This window comes from Eumetopias jubatus, unplaced genomic scaffold (assembly GCF_037043125.1).
Source record: "Eumetopias jubatus isolate StellerSeaLion01/CBP00866 unplaced genomic scaffold, mEumJub1_p1.0 scaffold_1, whole genome shotgun sequence".
Taxonomy (NCBI): Eukaryota; Metazoa; Chordata; class Mammalia; order Carnivora; family Otariidae; genus Eumetopias; species Eumetopias jubatus.
This window is the reverse complement of record NW_028274807.1, coordinates 102,831,837-102,854,504: the sequence shown is the minus strand read 5'-3', so window position 1 is coordinate 102,854,504 and position 22,668 is coordinate 102,831,837. Positions and strand designations below refer to the sequence as shown.

The following is a 22,668-nucleotide window of genomic DNA, read 5'->3' as shown; positions in this document are numbered from 1 at the left end:
TTGTTTGTTTTGGGGGGGGTTGAAGGGCAGAGGGGGAGGAGGGAGAGAGAAACTCAAGCAGACTCCCAACTGAGCGCAGTGCCCCACCCCCCAGCTAGATCTCATGAACCTGAGATCATACCCTGAGCTGAAACCAAGAGTTGGAGGCTTAACTGACTGCGCCACCCAGGTGCCCCTGAACAATTTTTTTAATGGAATTCTTCAACAATTCAGAGCCATTCCTTTTAAGTAAAATAAATATGCATAATTTTCTTTGTTTCATAAAAATATTACTACCCATTTTGTGACTATTGTAAAAAATTTGAAAAATCCAAATAGATACAAAGGTAAAAAATCACCTGCAATATTACCGTCTATCATTAACCACTGTTAACATGTGGCTACATCTTTTTCTAAGCATATAAACATTTAATTTTTCAAAATATGGGTCACGTTGTATGTATGATAGTATATCCTCTTTTATTCATTTAATGTTATAATTTTCAAAAGCGTCTTGTTTGACTGCATTTATTCCACAGAATGAATATGTCACAATTTATTTAGACATCTTACCATTTTTTGACATTTAGGTTGAAGCTAATTTTTCACTATTGGAAATGCCACAATGAACGTCTTTATGCATAAATCTAGATCCTCATCTCTGTGTCCTTAGGCTAGATTTTTAAAAGAGTAACTATTGTCTCCTCCCCCCATTCTGTTCCTTGTCCTTCTTACAAATTGGTTCTTCTTCTAGCTCTGTAAATGATGGAGTTCCTGGGGCTAGAAACTTGGCCTACTCTTCTTACTCTCTCTCTCTGCAGAAGATATCACCTACACCCAAGCATTCAGATACACACTCTCCCATATTTACATCTCCAGCCCCAGATCTCTCTTCTAAGCTCCAGACGCACACATCCAGGTATCTACTTGTCATCTCCACTTGTATGTCTTATACCATCCCACATAGAAAATGTCCAGAAAGGATTCAGTATCTTCCCTCCCTCTGCTCCCTACCAAACCCCCTTCCTTATTGCCCATTTCTGTAAAGAGACGTCACCTTTCCGCTCAATTGCTTATGATACGAAGCTGGAAGCCATCAGTGACATCTGTCTCCCTCACCACCCCCATCTATTCAGTCACCAGGTCTTGTTAATTCTCTCATCTAAATATAGCTTTAATATTTCGATTTCTCTCCATCTCCGCCACCCCCACCTAAGCCACATTTATCTCCTCCCTGGACTACACATTTGCTTCCTACTTGGTCTCTCTGCATCCACTCTAGTCCTGCTCTGTCCTTCTGTCCCTTTCTTAATTCTCCGCCAAGGAGAACATTTCTAAAAATGTCAGTCTAGGGGCGCCTGGGTGGCTCTGTCATTGGGTGTCTGCCTTCGGCTCAGGTCATGATCCCAGGGTCCTGGGATCGAGCCCCGCATCGGGCTCCCTGCTCCGCGGGAAGCCTGCTTCTCCCTCTCCCACTCCCCCTGCTTGTGTTGCCTCTCTCGCTGTGTCTCTCTCTGTCAAATAAATAAATAAAATCTTTTAAAAAAAATAAATAAAAATGTCAGCCTGCTTTTACAAACCTTAAGTGGTTGTTGGGATAAAGATCTTAATGGCAACCTCTTTTCTCGCCACTTTTCCCCTCACTCTCTTGCTCCAAACTGGTGGTTTCCTTGCAGCTACTCGATGGAGGTAAGCTTCTTCCAGCCTCAAAAGCTTTGTTTAAGAGGTTTCTTCTGCCTTGAACACCCTCCCTCTTCCGCTGACCGGACCTTTTTCTGATGCATCCCCAACACACATACCACCTACATGCTCCCTCAGCATTGTATGAGTCTACTTTTGGGGTACTTATGATAAATTGTAATCTAAATTGTTGTGTATCATTTTTTCTCCTGTAATGTCTGTTTCTCCACTAGACTGATGTTTCCTTTTGGGCAAAGAGCGTTCCTGTCTTTTCACCATAATATCTCCCACATGTAGTAGGTGCTCAATAAACACTTGTTGCATGATTAACGGGTATGGAGTATAAACTTTAGGAAGACATTTATCAAAGAGTATTATCAAATAGTATTCCAGAAAGTTTGTATCAACCAATTTATAAGCTCACCAACAGTATATGACGGTTTCTTTGATCACACTCATTCTGACACTGAGTATTATAGTTTTAAATAATTTAAAATATTTTATAGGCAAAATCTTACCTCATTATTATTGAAATTGCATTTCTTTGATTACTAGTGAAGTTGGACATTTTTCACATTCCCCCTTACCTTGAGTGATCATATAATTTATCATGTAAACTGGGACACTTTTGAGAGGGAAGAAAGGTGCTGTTCATAATTATGCCAGGACAACAGGTATAAAGCAGGACCATCCTATACAAGCCAAGATGAATGGTTTCCCTAACTCTTTCATTTTCATGTAGCCTTAGAATTCTGGGCATCTAGAGCTGAGAGGAGAGGTCCAAGTGGTGATCCAGGGATAAATTAAAGATAAAAATGGGTTTTGTTCCAAATTTTAATATGGATATCTTTGTGCTGTGCTGTGCTGTGCTGTCCCGTGATTCAGTGACTTAGTCTGGAACTCCCTGTCACCCATGCTGCCTACTTCCCTCATTTACCTCAGCTGCCTAACCCTTGAGACGTCTGACAATTTCATCCAACTCTCCTTTCATGAGAAGGCCGGCGGCCTAACGAGCTGCAAGGACTGCCTTGCCCATAAATGCAGAGCTAGTCAGAGGCAGAGCCAAGACTCTTGGAAGAGTTCCCTCCTGTTCCACCAAGCCGCCTCCTTCACGTTCAGATGCATTCCTCCTGCTCTCTCGGCACTGACGATGCCAGCAGTTATTTTCTGATTTGGTAACACTTCCAAAGTTATGTCGAGAAGTGACCAGAACAGTATTTACTTCCGAGAGCATGCTGTGAGGCTGTTCCTCTTTGACAAGCCTCGCACATCAAAGCACAAGGCGCATGCAGTTTCGGAGGTGGTTCAGCTCGTCCTGGGGTCATGTGCCCATGGTTTCAGTATTATAATGCTTCCCTGAGCTCATGCAGTGAGTCTACAAACTTTCCTAGCTTTTCCTAAATGTCCTTTTATGTAATGTATGCCCTTCAGTGAAGCTCAAAAAGTAAATTCAGAGTTGCTTACAGACATGCATTTTCCCAAGAATTGCCAGGAAAGTAGAATACGATGACAGAGAACTTCTGGAAAAAGAAAGACGAGAGCTTAAATAAGTTGAATTTTTGTCAATGCCATCCAATCTGAGGTATGGCTTCATTAGGAAAAGAATAGCAGCCTTCCTCTTCCAATCTCATCAACAGGGAACAAATTTCCTTCCAATGGGATTACCAATAGAGCCTCTGTGTACTGTTGTGCAGATTGTGCACTGCATAGCCCTAGGGGGTGCCATTTACAACGCCACCTGGGCAAAAGGTGCCAAATTGTTCCTCCCAGCAGGCACCTGTGGTGCAGATCACAATCCTCCTGGCACCACCGGACAGGGCACAATCTGTGTGGCCATATGTTGAGGTCCTGACTGACACCTCTGTGGGACTTTTCCCTGATAAAGAAAAAAAGACGCCATCCCATGCTGAAGTTAGAGTTGCCTTATTCACCAATGCCTATAGACTTTTTAGAGTAATCTTCATTTCATACATTCACCTAGTTTTTGTAAGCACTATAGCATCTGTCAAGCCAAGTGTCCTGGTTTCAGGTTTAGAAAATAGGTCATTGGAGCTATCTTTTAAGGGCTGAGTTGCCTAGATTTTGCCATTTCAATTTTATTGAGGAAAATGCAGGAAAGAAATGCACTCTCATGGTTTTCTAGAGAATCAAAACATTTAAGATGTTAATGTTTTTTTAAGGGATGTTTTCCATTAAGATAGAGCTCTGCAAATGAAAGAAAGAAAAAAATTGGATATAGGCTCCATCTCCAAAATATCTACACATACAGACTAAAAGTTAAGGTTGGCTCTACAGGAGAAATACCATGCATTCAGCGAGCCTAATGGACATGTAGACGTTGCTTTTGAATTAGTGGAGGAACCAACTTCTTATGTCCCAACAGGGAAGGGGAGGAAACCATTGAGAGACATTTTTATACCGTATTTCCCACAGTGTCTAGGATGAAATCCAAAGGGTCTTTAAGCTGGAAGAAGCCTATTAATTCATTCACTTATTCATTTGTTCAATTAATTCTTACTATTTGCTTAACACCGTGATTGTGCCGCCTAGCCCTGTCATAAGGAAACTGAGGTCACAAAGTTGGTTAGTGACTGGGCTGGAAACTAAGCCCAGATGTTCTATATCCAGCACACTTGGCCCCACAGTGCTATTAAACATTCCCATGTAGTTAAATTTCAGGTGGTGAAATGGGAGAGCATCTGTGTACTGCATGTGACTTGCATGTAATTCATGTAATAAAGATGAAATAGGAACCTCTTTGCCAGCTATTTCTTTATTATTCTAAATGCCACAACTGAGAGAAGGTTCAGTGTGAGGGGCAATCATTTCCGAATTAGTCTGGGAATTTTGGAAATAAACCTTTTTCCCAGCTCTTTATGATTTAAATATTTCAGTCATGTCTTTTCTCACATGTCGCCCTCACAGATTAAAATCCTATAAATAGCACTGGCCTCTAGAAGCATGCTCTCATCCCTACCCTTTGAGTATTATTCCAGTTTTCTGTTCATGACAAAACTGAAAATCCCAATCTCATGATGGCTATCTTCTGGAAGGATTTGTGGTGGGGGGAACTTGAAGCATGTAGCTCATAATGATGTGGAATTTCCTTTCCTGAGGTGTCTGTCTGTACTCTGCCTTTACACAGCTAAGGCCCCCAACTTGCTGAACATCAGTGCCGAACTTGTTGACAGTTGAGGAGGTGGGGCGCATGTGAGCAGAGGAGAACAGCGGCTCTTGCCAGCTTCCTTCTTCTCTGCACAGACATAAGTACTGCCCAAGGAGCCTCTGCAGGGGAGGAGACTGAGGACTCCTTCGAAGTTGCTGGAAGGAGACGCTTTCTGGCGTTTTGCTTGGTAAATTTATCCATATGCATGCAGGCCAAAGAGCACGGAGGCTTTCACTGAGTGACAGCCAAGATTCTGAAGCCAAGCTACCTGGGTCCAAATCCTGGCTATGCCGCCCAGCTTTCCTGCTTTTTTGACATTAGGCAACTTACTTAACCTCACTATCTTCAGCATCCATACCTATAAATGGAGATACTAGTTTCTTCATAAGAGTTTTGGAGAATTAAATGAATTCAATGTTATTATTAATAATTCCAGCAACAAATACCGATGAAGCTTCTATTCCATTCCAGTTACGATGAATGAAATAGAAATAGCTCCTCCCTTCATGGAATTTAGAGTATTTGTTCATGGTAGGAGCCCTGATCCATTCAAGGTATAAGACGTCAATGGTGACATGTGGGCAGAATTTGTTTTTAATGAATTAGGATAGGATTTTACAAAATAAGGGTTTTATGAAACTTTTAAGTATTTTTATATGTATGTGTAGCCTGAGTCTTGACATAAAATGGTTTTCTTGAGTCTGCTAGAGAAGATAAGCAATTAACAGCAACCTCAGCCTGTGTGATAAGTGGGGTGAGTATCTCAGGAGCATGGGAAAGATACCCGATCCCTTTTGGGGGGCACAGAGAATCAGGAAGCCTTCCAGGAGGAAGTGACATTTAAGCCTAGACTTAAAGGATAACTAGAAATTTGCCAGAAGAAGGTGGGGGAGGTTGGGCAGGAAGCAGTTCCTTTAAGAGCAATGAGGAGCTAAGGGGGTTTTGAGGAAGCCCAGAGAGATTTGCTCAGATTTGCATTTCAGAAGGGCACTCTGGCTGCATGCAGACAATACACATAGGTAGTAGGAAGACGGTTCAGTCATTTCTGGACAGAGCAGTCTAGACTGGGGTGGGGGCAGTGGGTATTCAAGAGGGACTGGTGATTGATGGCAGAAGGTGCTGGTCTGTGATGACACCCACTCGACTCACATCTGGGATGTCTAATGTACAGAGACTGCAGGGGACAAATCTAAGTCTGTAAGCCCCAAGCTTCTCACCTGAGGAAACGGTCCTATAAACAGGAAGACAGGACCTTTCAATCACTTTCCAAATCATCTCTCCATTCTGCTGGACATATCTGTAGACTGTTGCCGGCCTAGGAATTGGCAAGGCTTCTTGTTCCAAAATGGGACAGTTCTTGGCAGGAGATGGAAAGCTGGAAACAGAATGGAAACTGGGCTAGCCAGGCACCTTGCATGAAGAGAAAAGAAAAAAGGAAACCTGGTAACTTCCCATCTGATCCAGAATATCTGGTCATAAAAATAATTTAAAAGGACAGATAATTCAAAGAGGTTTCTATTTGGCTTTGAAATGCCATGCAGTTTTGGCAGTGGATTTACCTTGCCAAATGTTTTTCTAAGGCCTTATTTTGCATCCCCTGAACACAGACCATCTGGGCAGCAGGGGGATGAGTTCCCTCCCCAGAGGGAATCTGGGTGGGTGGCTAAGGAGGTCCTAATGTTTAAAAATTGGGACTGAGACCGCAGCTCTTCTTCATCACCCAGTTAATCAATACTTATCTATCTGTGTCCTGCCACAGAGCGAGGAGTTCTTCCTGACCTAAACCTTGCCAAATCACATGGTGATTTGAAAAGCAGCTATCTAATTCCCAGCATGCAATGTTTCCTACCCACATCTCTGAACACTCTGAGTCACCTCCATCCCACAGGAGGGCAGCCAACTGACCCAGTGCTTCACAGCAACCTCAAAATCGAACCATATTTGGAGCACAAGGCACGCTATTTACAGATGTTACCATAAAAGACATTTTAAATTATAATCAGTCCTGTTTTACAGAAGAGCTGTAAAGGGGCCAGACCAGAGGCCCCTTTTCCTGTATTCATAAGATTGCTGCTTCCAGACAAGTTAAAAGATTAGTTTATCTTCCCTGGCTCAGGCCTACCTAGGACAGGAAAGAGTCACACTTCACTGAAGTCACTTAAACAAAGGGTCTCTGCACCCAGTCCCAATTAGGACCTAGAAGAAATGTCAGGGTGGCAGCCACTCCCTACTAAAGAATTACAAGCATTCCCCTGTTCCTCCATCTGGAGTGTGCAACGCCAGGGTAGTGGCCTGGTCCAGGCTTGAATTCACTGGGAATAATTAGTAACAGCCCAAATCTGGAAGTTCAAGGAAACTGGTTCTCCCCAATCTTTTGTAAAATTAAGTGCTGGTTTTTTTTTCTTTTTCTTTTTTGAAAATTTTCAGCTTTATTGAGGTATAATTGACATATAAAATTGTAAATATTTAAAGTGTGTGCCATGGTTATTTGATACAAGCATACAGTGTGAAAGGATCCCCCCCATCTAGTTAACACATCCATCACCTCACAGTTTTGTGCCTGTGTGTGAGAACATTTAAGTTCTAAATGTTTTTCATAAGCACCAGAGAAGAGGGCATTTCTTAGTTTCCCAGTTTACAAGCCAGAACTGGTTGGTTCACAGGAAATTCTTAATCCTGAAAAGGTGTTCTATGACTCATCTATGCTTTTCAAATGTTGGTATCTTTCATTTTACGGAAACTTGTTCCTAATTAGATGAGATACCAAACTCAGGGAACCAGTGTGTATTCTGAAAAAGCCAGCATATGTTTCTTTGACTCGCTTTCCAGAAAAATTTGAGGGCGCAGAGCCAGTGCACGTGCCAGGAGCAGGTCACCTGATATTCACGTCTTCCCCTCCTTTAATGTCTCCTTGATTGGAGGTGGCCAAAGGGGACTTTAGAGGTTCGCCTGAACCTTTAGAACAGATTCTCCTCCAAAATTCCGGGTATCAGTCCCATCTTACACCTAACCCCTCCATTCCCCATACACACACCTCTCTGAGGTCATCCTCAGCGTGCGGCCGGGAGAGGGAAGGAAGCGTGAGCTAAAGCAACAGGTTCCGCCCACAGCCTGAACTTGGAAGGGGAGCCAGCAAGGCGACTGGAGCTGGGCGGTGGAGGGAGAGGAAGTGGCCGAGGAAGGTGGAAGGGAAATGATGGTGCATGACCAATGAGCACACGTCACTTCGGGCTCCCACATGGGCTAGTGTCTGTGCGCGTGTGTGTGTGGGGGGGGCGAGGTCCTTCACCCAATCACTCGGGGACTTCCGCGTGGGCTAGGATGCGCCGCGCCCGCGCTTTGGGGTACTAGGAGACTTACGCAGGATAAGGAGCCCCGAAAAGAGGGCCTGAGACGCGCCCCGAAAATATTAGTGCGTCTAGGGGATAAAAATCCACCACCCTCCCAGGGTGCCGCCCCTGTTAATTGGCCGGGTCTGCATGCCTAACGCCCAGGGCCCCCTTCCCTCGGCCTTTTCCCGACCTTTCCAACCCCATCCCCGCCTGGCCTCCCGCCCCAGCCTGCTGCCGCGAAAACCGGGACAGCGGACTACACCGCGCCCGGCAGCCTCTGGGCATGCTCGGTGGCGGGACCGGCTCCGCCGCCGGGAGGGCGCGTCCTCCCTCCCCCAGGGCGGCGGCGGCGGCGGCGGTGGCGGCGGCGCTTGCAGCGCCTGCAGCTACTGCCGCCGCGCCCCGGCTCCGCACACCTTTGGGGCGGTGACCGCCACCCTCTCCGGCTCAAGCTGAGAGTGCCCCCCCACCCCGAGGCTTCCGGCGAGCCGAGGAGGGGCGGGTCAAGGAGGCGCGGAGGCGGGAGTGAGACCTCCGAGGTGCCTGCGGTTCCTTAGAAAGTAAATCTCAGCTAGCGAGCAGAGCCCGGCTCCCCGCCGCCGGCGGGGGCGGGGCGGGGCGGGGCGGGGCGGGGCGGGGCGGGGCCGGGGCGAGGCGGGGCCGGGGCGGGGGGTGGTCTCGGCGCCCGGAACGGGGTGCGAATTCAGTAGCGCCCACCCTCTTCTCGGTCCCGCCCCCAGAGAATTATAATTCTCTGGGAAAGTGATTCTCGGAGAATCCTTGGGGCGGGGTGCAGGGGCGGGGTGCAGGGGCGCGCCCGGCGCAAAATGGTTACAACAAAGTCCATGCGCGCCCCAGGGACCCTCTTATGGAAAGTGTCCGCACTGATGGCTGGGCACCCCCTTTGCTAATTTGAGGGTTAGTTACTGGGAGGAAGTATGGTGAGAAGGGTGGGCTAAGGGAAGCCTCAGGCTGGTGCCGGCTCCGGTTCCCAAGCCTCCTTGGGGGGCGCACCTCCGGCCAGGCGGGCGTGGGGCACTGGGCCGGGTGCACGCGGCGGGCGGCGGGCGGCCGGAGCAGGCTCGGCCCGGCAGCTCACTCTCTGCCTCTCCCCCCCCCCCCCCCACCCAGGATTACCGAGAGGATGGGATGGATCTAGGCAGTGACGCCGGCAGCAGCAGCAGCAGCAGCCGCGCCAGTTCTCAGTCCAACTCCACCAAAGTGACCCCTTGCTCCGAGTGCAAATCCTCGTCGTCGCCGGGGGGCAGCCTGGACTTGGTGTCTGCCCTAGAAGACTATGAGGAGCCCTTCCCGGTCTACCAAAAGAAGGTGATTGATGAGTGGGCGCCGGAGGAGGACGGAGAGGAGGAGGAAGAGGAAGACGAGCGCGACGAGCGGGGGTACCGGGATGATCGCTGTCCGGCCCGGGAGCCGGGGGACGTGAGCGCCAGGACCCGCGGCGGCGGGCGCAAGGGCGCCACCACTGTCATGCCGCCTCCTGTGCCCAACGGCAACCTCCACCCGCACGACCCCCAGGACCTCAGGCACAATGGCAACGTGGTGGTGGTGGCCGGCCGGCCCAGCGGTTCTCGGGGCCCCCGCCGGGCGGTTCAGAAGCCCCAGCCGGCGCGGGGCCGACGCGGCGGCCGGGGCCCGGCGGCTGGGGTCCTCTGCCTTCAGCCCACCGACGGCGGGACGTGCGTCCCGGAGGAGCCCCCGGTGCCCCCTATGGACTGGGAGGCACTGGAGAAGCATCTGGCTGGACTGCAGTTCCGGGAGCAGGAGGTGCGGAACCAGGGCCAAGCGAGAACCAACTCCACCTCCGTAAGTTGGCCGGGGTGCGTGCCCACGCGCGCACACACGCGTACACACCCCGCGCACCGCCCGCAAGCGCCCTCCTGGCGGTCCCACCAGCCTCCGGCCCCATTCATCCTTCCCCGAGGGTGGGGGCCGGGCCTAAGAGCCTGCCTTCTGCTCCCCTGGGGTATGGTTGCTCAGTCTGGCAGCTGTGTGGGTTTGCCTGATGGGCGGAGAGGAGGGAGTGGCAGCCAGAGGGCAGCGGAAAGTCGGGTTAGTGGAACCGGCGACTCATTTTAATGGAATTACTTAGGGAGACGAGGTTGTGAGTCACTTGCCTGAAAATAAATCCGGGGAGATCTTGGCACCGAGGCCAGTGCCCTGCGGGTGATATTTCAAGTCGTAATAGTTGTGGCTTTGTCGACCGTGGTGGGTCTCCCTTCGTTACCACTGATGTCTCGCCTATATATAGGCTGTCCCCGTGCCCACGCTCACAGTCGCCTGCCCACACCTCCGGTATGGCAGCAGGGTTTGTCACATCTCGCGTTTAAGAGGATGCTCCTGAATTTGAATGGGTGGCCCGCCCTCCTCTAAGACTTCGTTCCTTTCTGAAACCTGACCTATTGCTGACCTGGGGAATGGGGTGAATTGACCTGCTAGGGTGAGGGAGTGGTTGTTGCCTCTGTCGCCGCAGCCTCTCTGGTGAATCCCTCCTTGTTTTGAAAAGGAGCCACTTGCAGTTTCTTACGGAGGCTACTGCCTCAGTTCAGGAAATCCAGAGAGGGAGGGGTGCTGAAGTGGAACCGAGAGAGGGAGAGGAGGAGGGCTCCATCTATAATAAGAAGCTCTGGCAGGTTTGCACTTGTCTCAACATCTTTCTTGCCCCTGAGAGGAGAGCAAATAAATGACTTAAAAGAAAAACATCACGAATGTAGCTCCGCTGTTTATCACTGTTGTGAGATAAAGCAACAGTTGTAATTTGAAATCGTTAATGATGCCCCTAAATGGGGCTGAAGGGCCCCCAGCTTCACTGCGCTGCTTTCTGCGTGTAGCGGCGGTGGGGCAGTGCGGGAGAATGCTTGCGTGCAGGTGTAATTTTTCGGCTCCAGAGCCCTGGGCCTACTGGAAATTGGGTGCATGCACTTCTGACCTCAGGGGTGAGGGCAGTAACTGCGACTCACAGGGAAATTGGCACGGTTTCTATCAGACAGCGCTCTTGGCTGACAGAGCCCACTGGTTAGTGTCCCTTGAGAAACTACCTATTAAATTAACACACTCATTTTAATCCCAGCTGTTTACCATGGCCACTAGCAGATGTGGACTCTTTCCATTACAGCCACTCCTCTCTTATATCTTGCAATGGAAAACATCCCTTTCCCACTTAGTGCTTGAGAAAAATACCTGATTAAGCTCCCTGGACTTAAAACAATGACTTGAAGATAAACACATGTCATTTACTACTGCATGACATTTTTACATTCCAGGAGAACATAACAATTGGTGTACACATAAAGTTAGGATTTGATGATAACAGTGAGCTCCATTATTTAAAAGTTATGAAACAAAATGTTACTGAGCACCTGTGTGTCATGTGCTAAATGCAAGGTCTGATTCTCAGTGCTGCAGTTACATATCTGTCCATGTGAGACTGGAATTATGGTGAGGAAAGGTAAGGGTGCAGACTGACTCCCCTCTAGGAACTTAAAATTTAATAAATTACTTAACAGCATCCCTTCCCCCAACACACACACACCCCCACAGCCTCGTACTTATTGTGAAGACTTTATGAGTCTTCTTGGGCAATCTTTGAAACTAAAGGTGTCACCTCACCTATTGAACAATTTGCATATTTCGGCTCCCCTCCCTCCACCCCAGTCCTTCTGCAAATGTCCCCTCTGGGAATTTCCTCCACAAGTTACACAGAGAAATTTGGAACCCATTTCTTTAAAGCAAGTATGTGTACAGAAAAAGGGGAGGAGAGAGCCTTTGAGGTTGTTTAATCAATTTTACCATTTTTTGGTTTGTTAATAACAAAATTGCTAGCCAGTGTCAGTTTAGAAGTGTTTTTCATACTATAAGTTACTGACGAAATCATCTTAGCATTTAAAAAAGAAATGAAATAAAATAGAATATACTACCGTCCATTATGGGTAGTTACAGTAAGCTTGGTTTTAAAAAACTTTTGGTTTTATACACTGGGTCATGATGTAAAACTTATTTCTCACTGTGGGTTGTTATCATAAAAGTTGAAAAACACTGATTTAAATCCTGTTTACTCCCGCCTAGAATAAATGGGAGAATTTATAACTATGAGGACAGAAACTTGAGAATAACAAAGGAGTCCTATAAAAGAGAAATCCTATCTGGAGGAAGTTGTTCAAATCAAATACTTTTGCTCCTCTTTAAAAAGTTGTGTACATGGGGCACCTGAGTGGCTCAGTCGGTTAAGAGTCTGCCTTGGGCTCAGGCTCAGGTCGTGATCCCAGGGTCCTGGGATGGAGGCCCACATCTGGCTCCCTGCTCAGCGGGGAGTCTGCTTCTCCCTCTCCCCCTGCCACTCCGCTCCCCCTGTTTGTGTGTCCTGTCTCTCTCTTTCTCTGTCAAATACATAATCTTAAAAAAAAGTAAAAATAAAAATAAAAAGTGTATATAAATGGAATTAATACAGAGTACTGGGAGGAAGGATATAAAATGAAAAAGAGGGGTATAGTCTCCTTTACCTATGAAGAGAACCAAATAAGCTTTTCCCACCCGAGGGAAAACCCGCAGTAGGGTTTGCCTCTATTGGGAATCAAGTGGCTGGTTCCTTTCCATCATTCCAGACTTCTCAGCTCTCACAGCCCTGACCACCGTCCCCAAAGAAAAGTAAGGCACTCTGGTGTATTTTCTTAGTGCTTATCGCTACCTGACCTTATCTTGTTTGGTTCCCCTTCTTTTTTGGTTTCTGTAGAATCAAGTTGTAGTGTAGAGGTCTTGCCTCTCTTTTCATTGCTGTAACCTAGTGCCTGGGATGCAGTAGTTTCTCAAATACTGAATGAATGAATGAATGAATGAATGAATGGTTTATTAGGCCCACGTGCCCCAGACTTAAGCTAATCCCCTCATCTAACAGCTGAGAAAATTGAGGCCTATTGAAGTTAAGTGATTTGCCTAAGAGCCCACTAAGTAACCTAGGGAAAGCTTTCTTCTTACGCCAGACTAAGGTTTTTTTCTTTTTTTAAGGTTAAAATCAATTTGAAGTAAAAGGGAAGGAAAGAGGCTTCCCTCTCCCTAGATTTCCTAATGACAAGTCCCCTCTTATGCTTCCTGGTAAATATTAAGGACCTAAGTAAATTAGGAAATAATCAAAATCCCATTATTTCAGAGTCTGTTCTCACAGGCCTGGTTTAGTTTTGGTTCGTTTTAATAGAATAATGACTGCAGCAAGATCTCAAAAGGAAGGATGAGATGTCAAAATTGTGTTGACCATCAGCCATTCCTAATCTAGGGGAAATTTAGAGGCAAATTAAAAAAACATACAACATTTAGGTGGGATTTAAAACCTAGGGCTTACCTTTTTTTTTGTGAAAGGCTTTAAGCAGCTAATTTCTCCCTTAGTGTCAGCTGAAGAGGATGGGGCTTGGATGGTGCCGGAACTGTCTTTGGGGTCAGGGCTCTGAGGTGCCAGAGGAAGTCCTGAAGGAAACACTTTGGTGACCTTCCATCCTGCTATCCTGCTAGACAAATTTGCCTGCCCTCAGGTGGCCCAACCTCCTTGATGGAGCAACCCCCCCTCACCTTGGTGTCGGAGTCTTGAGGGCAGCAAGGTCTCTTTTTTCTACTGCCTTATCCCCAGTAGCTCCCTCCTGCTTGGCACAAATGCCAGACACACACACATGGGGAGGGGGAGCCGTTCACCCAACAACCAGAACTGCTCCCAGAAGTGCCCCCTCCAGCTGGCCAGCCCCTGGGCCTCTGGTAGCTACCTGTTTCTCACAGGCCCGCCCTGGGCCTGCATCAGCATCAAAGGCCCCACACAGTTAAGGAGTAAAGAAAGATACTGGGGACTGGTTTGGTGCTTTTGATGTCAGATCCAGAACCAGCTGTGGCAAGTTTAAGGGAGACCTGCTCCCCAATATTCATATTCACCCTGAATTCTCATTTTCCTACCTACTATGACTGGTAAACTGGCTTGGGCAATCGGAGGGAAACCCCGGTTTCCCTCTTCTCAGCACAGACCCAAGCAGTCCACTTTCTTTTCTTCTGCTTCTCCTGGATCTTACTTTGTCTCCAGATCACTCTTCTACCTACTCAAGGGCTCCCCTCCGCATAGCAGGTGGAGTGACAGTGCCCGTTGTCTCAAGGTACTCCTCTTCCTGAATGGACTATTATTCCACCTCTTTTTCTCAGTCGTCTTTCTGTGAGGTTTTCTGTCCTCAGTGTCTGTGGTCCTCCCAAGTTGAGCCTGTTCTGTCTCTGGAAACTCACCCTCTTTTTTCTCCCTCTTTTCCCACTTCTGATTCTTTTTTTAAAAAAATTAACTGTTGAGGTAAGGTAGACAGTCCACCGCACACGTTTGAAGTGTGCAATCTGGTCGGTTTTGATAAATGTGTACGCTTGTGAAACCAACACCAAAATTGAGATCATGAACATATCTCTCACCCCGAAAAGTATCCACGTGCCCCTTTGCAATCTCCCCATCCTGTCCCTTGGCCACCACTGGTCTTATTTCTATCACTGTAGGTTAGCTTGTTTTTTTCTAAAATGAACGTAAGTAGAATCATATAATATGTACTCAGTTTTTGTCTGGCTTCTTTTACTCAGCATGTAATTATTTTGTGACGCATCTATGTTATTGTGTAGAGCAATGTTATTGTGTAGAGCAATAGCTCATTACTTTCTGTTGCTAGGTAGTGTTTCATTTTATGGAGATACCCTATTTTCCTGTTGATGGACATTTGAGTTGTTTCTAGTTTCTATTACTAATGAAAGTGCTGTGAACATTCATTTGTAGGAACATATTCTTTCATTTCTCTTGGGTAAATTACCTAGGAGTAGAAGGGTTGAATCATGTGGTAGGCAACTTTGGGGGTTACCTGTTTTCCAAAGAAGCTGCACCCTTTTATGCTTCTGTCACCACGATTATTCATGTACTCACTGTAACCTTGGCTTCCTCTCCCACTGTTTGCTCTGTTCCATCTCTGTCTTTGGGGACTTGCAAAATATCTCTCTTCAGGTGACTGGGGTGATTGCTTCCCTCTCTCTTAAAACAGTGAGAGAGCACCAGGCTCCCATCTTCCATCCAACCAGAGTCATTACACCCATTGTTCAAAAATACCCATTTTTAAATTAGAGAAGAGTTTTACTTGTAGACCCAACACATTTTAATTATGGTTTTGTTATTTTTAGTGCCTGTCACAGGTGCATTTCCTCTTTTAATGAGAAGATAAGAATAATGTTAATCGATAAGATTCATTGACAGCAAATTCTCCTGATGAAGTTTTTTCCTAAGTACTTGAAAATAATTTTTCTTTTCATTTGTTTGTACTATTGACTAGTAGCAAACTTTAAACTGCCTATATTTCTTCCTAGAATGGTAGTAATCACAGGTTGTTTTCAATGTATTATTCTGTAAGCCTTCTAGCCCAGGTCCTCCTTCCCCGTCAATGATCAGCTGAAGTAGCTGGAATGGCTGAAGTAGCTTGTTTCTGTAGTTACTTGGGCTATGTTTAAATTTTATGAATTCCCATTTTTATAGACTGAATTAAGATGTCTTTATTACTCCTACAAAATATTGTAAAATCTGTAAGTTTAATAAGTCAGGTGCTTTGGCAGCCTGGGGCACAGCAGTGAAAATATTCTGTGTGGTGTGCAACTATCTCTTACTCCTGCTGGAGAGCGCTACATGACATTGTTAAATCTTTTTTTTTTTTTTAAATCATACCCAGAAACTACCAGGACTTAATGTACTCTGTGCTTCAACCTTTTACTTTGAAATGTTTCGTGCCATCATTGCCTGTTTTTCTAATTGATGTTGATATTTGTTTACGAGCTGCAAAGGCTGTTCTATCCATTAGCGTGTACTTGAGACTTTAAAGAAATATATGGTTGGGTTACAAAAACATTAGGTTGCAGGTGAACTACACGTTCTGGGGCTGTGTGTGTATTTAAACTACCATCACATGGTTCCTCCTATAGCGGAACATTTGAAAGTGTTGTGGTTGGGCGAAAGGAGATCTTTGCCCACCGATTGGTTTGCACATAGCGTCCTTTAAAACGTCTTAAGGAAAATTTTCAGGGTGCGTATCTGAAAAACAGATGTAGACATTCTCATCACACGTTCGTGGAGCTCTTTGAACATCTCACCGCTGACATCCTCTCACCATCCTCCATCTTTTTCCAGCTCTGCCACACTTTCAACTCCAGATCCTTTGCCTGGCATTCCTTGTTACTTCACTCAGGAAGGCCCAGCACGAGCCCTTTGCTTCAGAGCGGGTCCAGATGCTGCTGTCCACCGAACTGCCTGGCACTTGCTTCTCCGTGGCCTGCTCTGACTCAGGGCCTCCCCTCTTTGGGAAACTGTACCTGATCATCTCGCTCTTCTGAACTTTTTATTCCACTTGTGTACTACTTCCGCATACTTAGGTTTTGAAAAAAAAACTTTCTGGTTTTAAGTGTTTTCACGTTATCACATTCCATCCTTATGACACCTAAAATGTGCACAAGGCAGTACTTGTATCCATTTTAAAGATGATAATACTGAGGCCCAGCAAGATTTAGGGATTTACCTGAAGTCTCAGACCCGACAAAACTCAGACCAGACCTGTCAATTTCTGACTCTGCTTCCAGGCTCTTTCAGTGATATGTCAATTGATATTCTCAATTATCTTTTCATGGGTATGTGTGTTCCCTACCCAAGTGCTAGTAATCATAATTCCAGGTCCATGTCTAAACTCTGTGACATTACATTTGCACTTAAGAGTAGAAATTTGTTTTTACTCCTAGACCTTTACCGCTGAAGACATGAATGGTCTTGTTTTCTTACTTTTGAAATTCAGTCCCAAGTATTTTAACAAAAAGGGCTTTTGCAAATGCTTTTCTTAACCACTTTTGGCTCCTTGAGCTGTTAGATAGGACAGATGATGTTTTATACTGTCAGTGACCAGAAGATTATTTTGCATACAACTTCTGTGGAAATTTAAGTGTCAATTATGAAATTAAACTTTATTTAAATAGAAAAGTAATAGGATTTTGAAAATAGAAAGGATCCGAGAGGTCATCTCATCAAAACCCTCATCTTTTTCAAGGGCAGAAATAGATCTATGGAGATTAAATACCTTCACTCAACTTCCCCCAACGTCCTCAGCCCAGGCCTGTCCCAGTCTGGAAGTAGATTCTACTTTTTAGCACTTGATCGGAAGTTTTCATTTTATTGTTTGTTTCTCTTTTTCTTCTGTTAAACCAGCATTTTCAGACAATTACAAAATTGCTTTCTTCCATGCAGACTTCAGCTCATCACTGTGTGTATTCCTATCAACAAAACAGTGCTCTCCCTGGGTCAACGATATTTTCCGTCATTGTTCCTTTTCCTGTCCGTCCAGCCTCCTTTCCACCACTGGGCCACACAGTTCTTCCCTCTTGTGGGGCCAGAGGATGACTGGCCCTTGACAACTCTGCAAGGAGCCGCCTGAGTTCTGGGAGGCAGAGAGGGGAGCAGTGAGGGTTGGGTTCACCCTTCCGCAGGTCACTTCTACAGACAAAGTCCTTCCGTGAACTGTCAGGCTGTGAGGTCGAGCCTGAGCTCAGAAAGACAGGCGAGAGAAGATTGTGCAGCTCACCCACATGCAAGTAGAGCTTTAAGTGAATAGTTGATTGTAAGCCTCCCAAAGGGGAAATTAACAAGAAAAAATGAGAGAGAAAAGTATTTGTAGAGTTCAGTAGCAGCCCATGAAATAGTCTCCACTAGGACATCAGGCTTCGTCAGAATGTGGGTGAGAACAAGGAACAGAAAAGTGGACATCAGGAAAGGGAGATGTGTTTGGGTTTTTATGTTCCCCATATGATGTTTCTTAGTTTCCCATTTAAATGTGTAGAACTGAGCCATCACTAATTCTTCTTGTCAAGGCCAGGAAACTCAAAATAACCGTTCTCCTTCACTTAGCCAAGCCTCATCAAATCTGTAAGAGCCCGCATTGTTTCAGATGCTCTTGGTTTGTTTCTTTGCTTTGTTTTGTTTTTGGCTACCACTTCACTTTTGTGATGTTCTTTTCCTTATATATCTGTTAAATTATTATGTCAAGCATGTTCTATCACCAGTCTTTGTCATTTGTCTTTCTCTGTTTCCATTCCTGCACATACTTAACCTCATCTTAGTGTCCCCACCTGATCTATTTTTCAATGTGTGTGTCATTTTGGGTTATTCCCATTTTTCCCTACCTTGGCGGTATTTTCTCCAGAAAGTTTATATAATCCGAAAGATGATGGTTTAGGCCATGAAATACTCAGGTGATAGGAATGAACTCAACCAGTGTTGGTTCAGCTCCAGGTTGATGGTTTTTTAAAAGTACTTTTAAAATATTTTTGAGTTACCTGTAACTGATGTGAAGTTACAGCAAAGCTTACTGGAAGCAAAAGAGTTAACCAGTTTTCTTCCATCTAGTTTTGTTTATCAGATTTCTTAAAATTGCCACTTATATCTGTACATTCTACTGATACCCTTGAATCTCCACCCAAATATTTTATATTTATTTGTAATTGAATGACCTTTTTTGGTATATCCATCATCAACAATATCACGTTCATCTTTGTTCTTCTTTTATTTCCTTCCATTTCTCAAAGTTACTCCTTGGCATTTATGTTCTTGAAAGTGATTGTGGATCTTTCTTCCTTGGGATCTTAGTATAGTATATATATATTTTTAAAAGCTTCAATTTTTATGGATTACAAGAAGCCGTGCATTAGTCAGCAGCTGATTTCTGCAAATATATCAATTCAGGAGGGTTTTATCACCCATGTCCTAAAAGAGATGATTGATCCTTCAAAACTCTTTCTTGTAGAAATGAATGTCTGAGTTATCCAGAGTTGGGTTTGTTTTTGTTTTTGTTTTTGTTTTTTTTACAAAAAGCATCTAGCAAGAAACTGTGTGGGTTGGGCTTTTCTAGGTGCTGCTGCACTTGCCCAAGCAGATGAGGCTGGTTTTTAGGGTGCTTGGAAAAGGGCAGAGAGCAGAGTGCAATCTCTGTAGCCTCACAGCCAGGCCTCTGGGCAGCAGATCTCCCGTCAGGACCTCCCCGAGTCTGGGTGAGCTCATCTGGCACGGTGTTGCCCCCTCAGTGGTGCATACCTGTTGCGACCTCCCCTAGGGTCCCCCCACTGTGATCCTCAGCCTGCCTCTCTTTCCTCTTTCATTCGTGTGCAGGTCCCCTGTCTGTAGAGAACCAATTCAAAGTCTGTATGAAAATGGTTCATCCAGTTCTGGGCACCTCTGATGACCAGGGCCCCTAGCCAGGTGTCCTCATGGACCAGCTGGTGATGAGGAGACAAGGATGGGCACTCTTCTGGGCCTGCTAGCTATGGCCAGGGGCCCCTCAGTGGCAAATACGTCGTAGGCATGTTCAGAACAAAACCACAGGTAAGTCATGGCAACTACTAAACTAACGTCATTTGTTTCTGCTTCCTTCTGGGTTTGCCATATATGGAAAGAATTTTGCTGTCTAAAAAGGTTTAAAGGGAATGAGGTAATTTCCTTATAATGCCTAAGATCTCCAGCAGTGTTGTAAATTTAGATTTGAGGTTAGAGCTTTAAAAAATAAAAACAGAACCAAAAAAGCTGCTATGTTATGAATTGCTGGGGCATTTTGAGTGTCAAGTCCAAGTAGCACAATAGCTGGTACCCTCCTTTTCTCCATGCAAAGAAAAAGTAGCGTGAAACTTACTTCTAAAATAAGAAGGGTCTGGACCTGTGGGAACCTGCACAGTGTCTCCTTAGAAGAGAACTTAAAGGCTAATCTCAACTCCTATAAAAATAACATGTTTTCAAATAGTTTCAAAACCAATTTAGCCTTCTGTTTTTCTCCTCATGGCACCAGTAGCTAAAAATTATACCACTTATGAGAACTGCAGACAATTTTTTTTTCTTTGTGAAATCTTACATAATTTTTGGTCCATTTGACCTGGTCTGACATTTTATTATGAGCAACTGCATCTTAAGTGCTCTGTCCTTTTTATTTCCACTCTAAAATTGGTAAGGAGTAAGAGAGAAGACCACTGGGATCTTATTTTTGAATACTTAAATTATGTAACTAGTGATCTCCTGTTAGAGTTGTTGCTCAGCCTATGGTGGCCCCACACAATTGGACCCAAATAGCCCTTAAAGTCAGATCTTGTTCTAGAAGAAAAACTTGAGGTAGCAGTGGTTTTAAAACTTCTTGAATACCTGCTCTACTATGGTATGGTGGTTTCAATATTAGATTTATGTTTCTTGTGTTTCATGCAGAAACACTCAACAAAGCCAATGTATAACTGTTGTGTGCGCACTAACTTATAAGTAAGACCCCCTACAGAATATTCCAGTGTGCTGGCAGCCTAATTAGAACTCCGTTTTCCTAATAAGCAATTACACTGGGAATCCAAATATTAGAGCTGGGAGGGATTCCATAGTAAGGATGGAAAACCCAGCTGCTTCCAGAGCCGTGCAGATAACTCACGAGGGCAGTGCGTCAGGGGGAAGCAGGACCGTGGTGAACTGGATGGCATGTCCCAGACATAAAGCGGCAGCTGTTCTAACATACTGATGGACTTGTTGCCATGCCAGAATATAGTCAACGTTCTGATATATCAGGAGAAGCCTGAGACCAAGGTTTTATGAGAAATATCTTGAATATGAAACTTTGACAAGTAACTGAAAAAAAAAAAGCCACATAATTTTGTAGGGCTAACAAGCATATAAGTTCTTCAGAATATGGTCTTTGGGCTACCAGCTTCCCATCCCACACCAAACCCAATCTCTCTTTACAAATGAGAACCCTGAGGCCCAGAGAGGATCAATAACTTTTCCTGAAGTGGGGGTGGGGGGGGCTTGCTGAGAGGTCTGGTGAGATACTACAAATGAGAGATGCTAGGGAAGAAAACTCATGAAGCAATGTTCTGATTTACTGACACCAGAGTAGCTTCCTCTACCCCTTTCAGGGCTTAAAATAATTTGAAACAATAACATCGGGGGCGTGGGGGGAGAGATAACAGCATACACCTTATTCTGTTTTACCTAATTTTTATACACATCCCATTACTTAGAATTTACTTTTCTCTTTCATCTTCAAAGCAGTTCAAAAACTGATTTTTTATTTGGAGTCAGGGAAGTGTATTGTGATTTATTTTTCATTACTTATGATTAATGGAAAGGGAGAAATTCTTTAAGAAAAAGTTACCTTAAACAATCACACACACACACACACACACACACACACACACACACACACACAGGATATGTGGTCTCAGTTCTTTTATCTGCTGGAAATTCGTCTGAGACCATTTAATTCAAGGGGTGGCAGTAGGGGTGAGTTTTGATAAAATTTCTTGTTATTATATGGAATCTAATGAAACTTCAAGATTGCTGAATCATATTTAGATTTTATTTAACTCCAGCTGTTACTACATGATATACTGTTGGAAGCATAGAGGTTGCGAAGTTTTGGGGGGTTTTTTTTCCTCTTTAGAACCACTGGCTCCAAGTACAAAGTCAACACAGATTTCAAGCAAATGAGACAAGTTTGGGGTCTTGATTCACTTTCCTTTAGAAAAATAGAAAACACTGTTCATTTTGCTTTTTAGACATGACTTTTTACTTTGGAATAACTTTAGATTTACAGAAAAGTTACAAAGATAGTCCAGGAAGTTCATGAATATCCTTCACCAGCTCTTCCTGATGTTAACATCTCATATAACCACAGCACATTTGTCAAAACTAAGAAATGAACATGGACACAGTATTATTACCTACACTCCTGGCTTTATTTGGATTTATATTAGATTTTACAATTAAAATCTAGTCAACAAAGGTAATGAGTAATACATCCTTGTCGGCTTGAGAGAGGGGAGAGCTACGTCCCTCCATAGTCTCCCTTACCTCCCCACAGTCATCCCAAGGGAACCTGAAACCAAAGCAAATATTCCACTGTGTATTTGCTTGTAAGTGTGTTTTGAAGACCCTTCTCCTAGCCCCTCTGCCAACCAGCTTGCCTTCCTCTGTCCCTCCTCGGTGGAAACTCTGCAGCTGCCCTGTGGGGAAAGCGTGTGCAATGAAGAAGAGCAGGGCTGGTGGAAAGAGAAGCATATGCAGACCTGTAGAGGGCACAGCTTCTCTAACCAGGAGGGTGGATGTGGGGGGCTGTGTCCGGAGTTCCCGAGGATAGCATAAATTACATACTTGCCCATGGGCTCTTTTCTGTGGGCTATAAATGGCCACAAATTTTCACTGTCCTTGGGAATGTTAGTTGGCTCACCAACATCCAGAGCTTTTGTTTGTTTGTTTGCTTGCTTGCTTGTTTGTTTTTAGGAAACAGCTTTTCAGCTTGGGAGTATACTTCTTTAAAGTTAAGCTTCCGGTGGAATTGTGAAGGCTCTGTGACTGGCATGAAAGTTCAGGCAGAAGGGAGTAAGTTTACAGTTGACTAAAGAGTGACTTAGGGGTGAATGTCACTGAAGATGTGAAATGAGTAATAAGTCGTGGGAACACAT

The 22,668-nt window shown here is 45.0% G+C and overlaps 1 protein-coding gene across 5 annotated transcripts in view; it reads left to right on the top strand.

Annotated features, from left to right (window-relative positions):
• Window positions 1-9,288: 9,288 nt before the first annotated feature.
• SCHIP1 (schwannomin interacting protein 1) overlaps window positions 9,289-22,668 on the top strand; it is a 117,977-nt gene continuing 104,597 nt past the window's right edge. For 2 of the 5 annotated variants that reach the window (XM_088025636.1, XM_088025634.1), the window contains exon 1: window positions 9,307-9,981. In XM_088025636.1, coding sequence (XP_087881762.1) covers window positions 9,307-9,981 — 675 coding nt within the window. Of the gene's footprint in view, window positions 9,982-22,668 lie in introns of all 5 variants that reach the window. The other 3 variants (XM_028103185.2, XM_088025645.1, XM_088025639.1) reach the window with 3 other exon arrangements.